General features: G+C 39.4%; 1 protein-coding gene across 1 annotated transcript; it reads left to right on the top strand.

Moving 5' to 3' along the window:
- Positions 1 to 2,726: 2,726 nt before the first annotated feature.
- On the top strand, positions 2,727 to 3,147 carry SEM1 (SEM1, 26S proteasome complex subunit). The gene has a single exon (XM_001927772.6). The coding sequence runs from the start codon at positions 2,772 to 2,774 to the stop codon at positions 2,982 to 2,984; it is 213 nt and encodes a 70-aa protein (XP_001927807.1). The 5' UTR covers positions 2,727 to 2,771; the 3' UTR covers positions 2,985 to 3,147.
- The last annotated feature ends 5,262 nt before the right edge of the window (positions 3,148 to 8,409 follow it).

The following is an 8,409-nucleotide window of genomic DNA, read 5'->3' on the forward strand; positions in this document are numbered from 1 at the left end:
ACTTCATGTGCCCTGTGCCCTCCTTCAGGGAGTATTCACTGCATTTTAATATAATATTACTCTCTACAGTTATTTTATTTATAGGCTAGTGGAAAAGTGAGGCATTAGAAAAAAGAATGCTCATGGAATTTGAGTAAGGGAAAGAGAGCTAATAAACATTTCTTTTCTAGGGCAATATGAAAACACCCACATTAAGGATAAGTAGCTTATTCGAGAAAACACAAAGTCAAAACGAAATATGAATTAATGATTTTTAGTAAATCAGGAACTAACATTCTACTTTCACCCCCATCCCATGCTCTCTAATTATGGTGATAATTCAATGGTTTCTTTCATGTCCAGAAGTCTGCCCTTCAAATACCACTCGATATTTTCATTTTATCTTCCTTTCTTATTCTCATTCTCTCCTTTCTTATTCTCTCTTTCCCTCTCATCTTCTCTTCCCCATCCATTTTCATTTCTCAAATTCTTTTGCTCCCCCTCTTTTACCTTCTTTTTGCTTTAGGGTGTATCCTAGCAACAGCTATTTTAATTAAAAAAAAAAGGGAAAGAGAGCTAATAAACATTTCTTTTCTAGGGCAATATGAAAACACCCACATTAAGGATAAGTAGCTTATTCGAGAAAACACAAAGTCAAAACGAAATATGAATTAATGATTTTTAGTAAATCAGGAACTAACATTCTACTTTCACCCCCATCCCATGCTCTCTAATTATGGTGATAATTCAATGGTTTCTTTCATGTCCAGAAGTCTGCCCTTCAAATACCACTCGATATTTTCATTTTATCTTCCTTTCTTATTCTCATTCTCTCCTTTCTTATTCTCTCTTTCCCTCTCATCTTCTCTTCCCCATCCATTTTCATTTCTCAAATTCTTTTGCTCCCCCTCTTTTACCTTCTTTTTGCTTTAGGGTGTATCCTAGCAACAGCTATTTTAATTAAAAAAAAAAAAAGATGGGAAGGGCCATTGGTGTTGCCAAGGTTACCAGTATTTCCTGCTGTCACTTGAGAAAGTTAACTTGTGCATTTATCATAATGAAACAGATGCTTCAGCATCTTTCTTTCTTTCTTTCTTATAAATCTTATTGGAGTATAGTTAACTTACAAAGTTGTGTTAGTTTCAGGTGTACAACAAAGTAAATCTATTTTACACATGCATATATCTATTCCTTTTCAGATTCTTTTCCCATATAGGTTATTACATAGTATTGAGTAAATTACCCTGTGCTATACAGTAGACCTTTGTTATCTATCTATTTTATATATAGTAGTGTGCACATGTAAATCCCAACCCCTTAATCTATCCCTTCAACCCCACATTTTCCCTTTGGTAACCATAAATTTGGTTTCAAAATCTTTGAGTCTCTTTCTGTTTTATAAGTTCTTTTCTATCATTTATTATTAGATTCCACATATTAGTGATCTCATATGCTATTTACCTTTTTCTGTCTGACTTCTTTGACTTAGTATGATAACTTCTAGGTCCATCTCTGTTGCCACAAATGGTATTATTTCATTCTTTTTGAGTAATATTCCATTGTATATATGTACCGATCTTCTTTATCCAGTCCTCTATTCATGGACACTTAGGTTGCTTCCATGTCTTGGCTATTGTAAACAGGGCTGCAATGAATGTTAGGGTGTATATATCTTTTCAACTCACGATTGTCTCTGGATAGATGCCCAGGAATGGGATTGCTGGATCATATCAATATTGTTCTCCACAGTGATTACAACCACTTACATTCCCACCAACAGCATAGGAGAGTTCCTTTTTCTCCTTACCCTCGCCAGCATTTATTATTGATAAACATTTTGACGATGGCCATTCTGGCTGGTGTGAGGTGATACTTCGTTATAGTTTTGATTTGAATTTCTCTAATAACTAGTAGAGACTAAAAAATATGCTACTAAACAAGCAACGATTCACTGAAGAAATCAAAGAGGAAATAAAAAATACCTACAGACAAATGACAACAAAGACATAATGATCCAAAACCTATAGGACACAGCAAAAGCAGTTCTCAGAGGGAAGTTTATAGCAATACAATCTCACTTCAGGAAACAAGAAAAATCCCAAATATATAACATGACCTTACAAATAAGGAACTAGAGAAAGAAAAACAAATGAAACCCAGAGTTAGTAGAAGGAAGGAAATCATAAAAGCTCAGAGCAGAAATAAATCAGATAAGTATGAAGAAAACAAAAGATCAATAAAACAAAAGCTGGTTCTTTGAAGAGATAAACAAAACTGATAAACCTTTAGCCAGACTCATCAAGAAAAAAAGGGAGAGGGCTCAAATCAACAAAATTCGAAATTAAAAAGGAGAAATTACAACTGACCACACATAAATACAAAGGGTCATAAGAGACTACTACGAGCAACTACATGCCAATAAAATGGACAACCTAGAAGAAATGGACAAATTCTTAGAAAGGTACAACCTTCCAAAGCTGAACCAGAAGAAATAGAAAATATGAATAGACCAATCACAGGTTCTGAAATTGAAACCAAGATTTTAAAACTTCCAAAAAACAAAAGTCCAGGACCAAATGGCTTCATAGGTAAATTCTATCAAACATTTAGAGAAGAGTTAACACCTATCCTTCTGAAACTTTGCAGAGGAAGGAATACTCCCAAGCTCATTCTATGAGGCCACCATCACCCCAATACCAAAACCAGACCAAAAAAACAACAAAAAAGAAAATTAAAAACCAGTATCCCAACTTTTCCACTGGCCTGAGAGGTTTGGGGAACTGAGGGTCGCGATGTCAGAGAAAAAACAGCCGGTAGACTTGGGTCTGCTGGAGGAGGACGACGAGTTCGAGGAGTTTCCTGCAGAAGACTGGGCTGGTTTAGATGAAGATGAAGATGCACATGTCTGGGAGGATAATTGGGATGATGACAATGTAGAGGATGACTTCTCCAATCAGTTAGGAGCTGAATTAGAGAAACATGGTTATAAGATGGAGACCTCATAGCATCCAGAAGAAATGTTGAAGCAACCTAAATTTGAACTGTTTACTAAATTCTGGAACAGAGAACCCAGGGGGGACACTTAAAAAAATGTTTATTTCATTACCTGCTTGGACTTATTTTTGTTTTTGTAACACAAAAAATAAATGTTTGATATAATAAAAAAAACCAGTATCATTGATGAATATAGACATAAAAATCTTCAACAAAATATTAGTAACATTATTTATATTATAAATATAATATTTGTATTATATTAGCTCTCACAAAAGCTTTTTACTTCCTTATTTCATTTCCACAATGGTTCTGTAAGGATTTACTTCCCCATTTTATAGATGGGGAACTAAAAATCAGGGATTTTAATGACTAAAGTGGCAGAAGACTTTATAATGGTTTTTAATTCCTAACTCCCTGCACAGCATCTTCCTTCCACCAGATGGTGATGAAATAGTGCCCATGCATGTTTTTAACCCCTACTTTCTTCCTAACAGCTGCCCCAGAAACATTTTCTGAATAAATCATTTGCACATTAATGTTCCTTTGGGGTCAATTCCGATTTCCCTTTCACCCTTCCCTTCCTTCAATCCATTCTCCATGGCTGGAGTGATATTTTTAAAATCTTACTTAGATCACATCACTCCCTACTTAAAACCATCAATGGATCCCCACTATGCTCAGGTAATGCCCAAGTTCTCTACCATCATGTAGGTATTTCATGCTTCAGCTGGTATCTTCAGCCTCAACTCTGACTACTTCTTTCCTAATATAATGCAGCAATAGCATACTATATGTAATTCCCAATACAGACCAGGATGTATCTTACCTCTTTGGTTTGGTTCAATTCATGCTGCTCCCAAAATGTGGCATGCTCTCTTCTCCAGATGTCACTAATCAATGCCTCTGGTTCAAGCAAGTGTCATATCTCCAGGAAGGCTGAGAGTTCCTGGAAGATAGGGATTATTCGTTCATTAATTTTATACCTTTGATTTTAGCCTGATACAGAATAGAAAGCTCATTGAATGAATGGCCTTTCTTTTTCTTTCTTTCTTTTCTTTTTTTCTCTTTTTCTTTTTCTTTTCTTTTTTGTCTTTTTAGGGCTGTACCTGCAGCATATGGAGATTCCCAGGCTAGGAGTCCACAGTCAGAGCTACAGCTGCTGGCCTAAATAACAGCCACAGCAATGCCAGGTCTGAGCCATGTCGGCTAACTACACCACAGTTCACGGCAGTGCCAGATCCTTAACCCGCTGAGTAAGGCCAGGGCTCAAACTTGTGTCCTCATGGATGCTTCAGATTCATTTCCACTGAGCCATGATGGGAATTCCTGAATGGCCCTTTAAGGAGTGAAAATAGCTACTACTATGCTAAAGCAACCTTGACAAACCCTCAATTAATATTGGAGATATCTTTGAAAAGTGAACCAATAATGTTGATAATGGCCATTTATTTGTGCCAACACTGTACCAGAGAGTTACTACTTAATGTATGATATTATTTATCTTCACAACAAAATAAGGCATTATTATTCTTTTTTTTAAATATGAGAAAAATTAAGATGAGAAATGTCGCTTAGGACATAGTGCATAAGTGACAGATTTGGAATTTGAGTCCTCCTATGCCAATCTTCATTCCAAAGACTGTGCTCTCTCCTTTACAGAAAAGCATCTGTGTCATAAGTAAAGTAGAATAACACCTGTAACCTCAAATGGGCAAAGCCCTCAACCATTTTCATTCCCAGCCTGATGGTCAACATGAAAAAGAGGAACACTGGTTTTATATATTGGTTCATATATACTGGTTTCATCTACCCATGTTTATATTAAATTCATATGGCTTCAGCATCATAATCAATACGTTACATCTGCATCTATTTCCAGTCACTTTAGAAGGCATTTTGTTTGGAGGCATTTCATCTGAAGAGATGGTAGAACTAGAGACAGATATTTACAGAGAATAAATAAATCCTTATTTTATACTCTATACAATAAAATATGCACGGAACATTTCTTCCCTGCAAGAGATACTTTGACAGCCTGTATTCCTGTGAATATGCTTCACCAGTTCTCTCTAGGGCTCAGCAAGGCCCTGATCACATGCTGAGCACACACACAGAGCCAGATTCAGACAATTAAAGTCATGATTTGTTTTTGCTACCCTCAAAACTTGATAACTAAATGGCAGCAGTAGTTAATGTAGCATTTTATAAGCAACAGTGAATTACCCATGGGTAGTGACTAACTATAAATTAGTATGGTTATATGCAACACAAAAAATGTCCACAATTGGGAGATCACGTCACAAGCATGAAAAAGAGAAAGTCTGAGTCAGGTTACACAAAATTACAGAATAGGCAGCACAGGAAATCAGATCTGTCTCCTTTTGACTTTTGCTGGCTCTAGAGCTTGCTTTTTACAGTTTCTTTCACCACTGTATGACATAACCACCCCCATAAGAATATGGCTCTTCTCTGTACTCTGCCATCACAATTAAGGGACCTACTTTTCCCGGTTCTTCCTAAAGCTTTACTGATTTTAGTAGTGAAAGTTTCTGCATCCCAGACTTCCAGTTATGATAACCATGGTAGATAGAATAGTGGCTCCCAAAAGATGTCTGTATCCTAATCCCTGACACCTATGAATGTTACCTTACATGGCAAGAGAGGCTTTACAGATATAAGGATCTTGAGAGAGAAAGATTACCTCGGATTTTCCAGATGGGCTCTATCTAATCACATGGGTCCTTAAAATCAAAGAATTTTTTCTGGCTATGATCAGAGGGACAAGAGACTATAGAAGAATGGTCACAGAAAAGCAGCATTGCTGATTTTGAACTCAGAGCAAGGGATTCTCTAGCCACTGGAAAAAGTAATGAAATGGATTCTCTTTATATCTTCAGAAAGAAACACAGCCCGGCTAACAATGTGATTTTAGTCCAGTAACACCCACGTTGGAATTCTGATCTACAGAACTGTAAATCTAACAAATGTGTTGTTTTAAGCTATACATTTGTGGTAATTTGTTATGACAGAAATAAAAAATAATAGAGAAACCAAATCATCTTGGTTTGCCCAGGAATGTCCTTGTTTTAAAACTAAAATTCCTGCATCCTGGAAACCTCTTCAATTTTGAAAAACCGGTCACTATCCCCATTTTTCCATTGATTCCCTGGTACATTTCAGCTGAAATTACCTGGATTTCCAAAAGACACTCTAAAGCAGTGATTCTCAAATACTAGCATGAATCAGGATCACCTCGGGGACTTGGGTACTACCCCTTGAGTTTCTGATTCAGTAGGTCAAATATGGAGCCTGAGTATCTGCATTTTTAACATGTTCTCAAGATATATTGATATGTTGATCTGAGGAACATACCTTTAAACCACTGTCCTAAGACACAAACACCTCTGGGACAACTATGAATAGAATTTCATCTATTCACCTACATGCCAGGTATAGATAGAAATGAATTGGGTTTGTGGGCAGGTACCAATTATTAGATATCATCAAACACACAACTCTGAAACCTCTTCCTTGATCTGCTAGAGCACCTCTGAAAACACTTCCACAGTGATGTAGTACAAGGTGTTCTGATCTCATTTTGTCTTTTATAAATATTTGGACCTAAGCAAATTACCTACTACTTTGGATCTCAGAATTGGAGCTAACTAAAGAGATGGGGAGATCAACCAAGATGGAGGGATCTCCAGGTCACCAGGAAAAGCACAATGCCTGGCATATGACATAGGCCCAATAAATGATAGCCATGCAAGAAGCCAGGCCTTTCCAAAATATCACTCTTACATGTCTCATATAACCTGATAAGAATGTGAAAGGTGAAAGTGGGTGTTTGCTGTTCAACTTTGGTGTGAGGTTTTGAAGTCTCGGTTATACCATTCAAATTTAGCAATATTCCCAGCACATTCCAGTAATACGGGTTTCCTGGACTCTCCTGTTTTTTCGTTCATTTAAAAACACATCTATGGGAGAAGGATCAAGATGGCAGAGGAGTAAGATGTCATGCTCACCTTCTCCCACAAACACAGAAAAAAAAAACAAAAAACACATCTACATGTAGAATAATTCTCACAGAACATCTACTGAATGCTGGCAGAAGAACTTCAACCTCCAAAAAGGGCAAGAAACCCTCCACATAACTGGGTAGAACAAAAGAAAGAAAAAAAAAAAGAGAGAGAGAGGAAAGGAATCAAGATGGGACTAGCACTCTGAGAGGGAGCTGTGAAAGAGAAAAGGAACTCACACCCTGGGAAGCCACCTAACCAATGGAGAGATCAGCCAAGATGGAGGGACCTCAAGGTCACCAAGAAAAGCACAGCAGCTGGACTGAGGAGGGCAAAGCAGAGTGAGAGCCGTAGAGATCATCTGCACCACTGCTCTGGACACCACAACCTGGGATGCTGGGGCGGGGGCTGGGCGCTGAGACTCAGGCTCCAGAGGTCAGTTCTAGGGTTGACAGTGTGGAGACAGCCTGGGGGGCTAGAGAGCAGTGAGCCACAGGCTGGGGAGCAGAATACCACAGCTGAGGGAACCAGGAGGAGGTCTGGGCCCACAGGAGGAGCAAGGTCCCATTCTTGGGGAGGGCAAGATGAGAAGGGGTGGACTGCCATAGGAATCTATTTCCCTGCCAACATGCAGGCTCTCAGAGGGCGGGGTGCCTCTGGCACAGGCTATGGGTGATGAGAGGCCACTTGCTTGTGCTAAGGGAGGGGCATCTCTTGTGTGGTCTAAGGGAAGAGGGGGGTTAAGCATGATGCAGCACCTCTTGCATGATCTAGAGGTGGCAGGAACAAAACAGCAGTCATCTCAGAAACCAGAGGCGGGTGTGGCTCACCACCACTAGGGATCTATGAACAGGCTCCACCTGTGGCCCCAGTCACCTCAGAGGTCAGCAAGAAAAGAGGGCACTACAACTGAGCACCACCCATTGATGCTTTCACTCCCCTGGGAACAAACACACCCTGCTGCTGCCAATGCCAAATGCTTTGGGCAGCACCCACACATACCTGATCACTGTCACTTCCCAGGACCCTGCAACTAGGAGCAGCCTGTGCAGCAACTCCTACATGGGATAAATGGGATGGGGTACTTCTTGAATGGTCTACAGAAGGTGGGTGAACCACCACAGTTATCTCTGACTCCAGAGGTAGGTGTGGCCCACCAAAACTGTCTGAGAACAGGTACCACTTGTGGCCCCAATCACCTCAGAGGGGATCACAGAGGAGGGGATTGTGACCAAACACCATCTGTTGTTGATCTCATTTCCCTGGGAATTCACACACCCTGCCACTGCCACTGCCCTATGCTCTGGGCACTGCCTAAATCTGCCTGAGGCTCATGACCACTTCCCAGGGTCCTCTAACTAGGAGTAACTTGCACCACCTTCCTGCAGGTCCTTACTACTGTTAAGAGCCCAGC

Source organism: Sus scrofa, chromosome 13, assembly GCF_054392235.1.
Source record: "Sus scrofa isolate SSC_HxYL_T2T_F1_AM1 chromosome 13, Sscrofa_HxYL_maternal_Yorkshire_Landrace_v2.0, whole genome shotgun sequence".
Lineage (NCBI taxonomy): Eukaryota > Metazoa > Chordata > Mammalia > Artiodactyla > Suidae > Sus > Sus scrofa.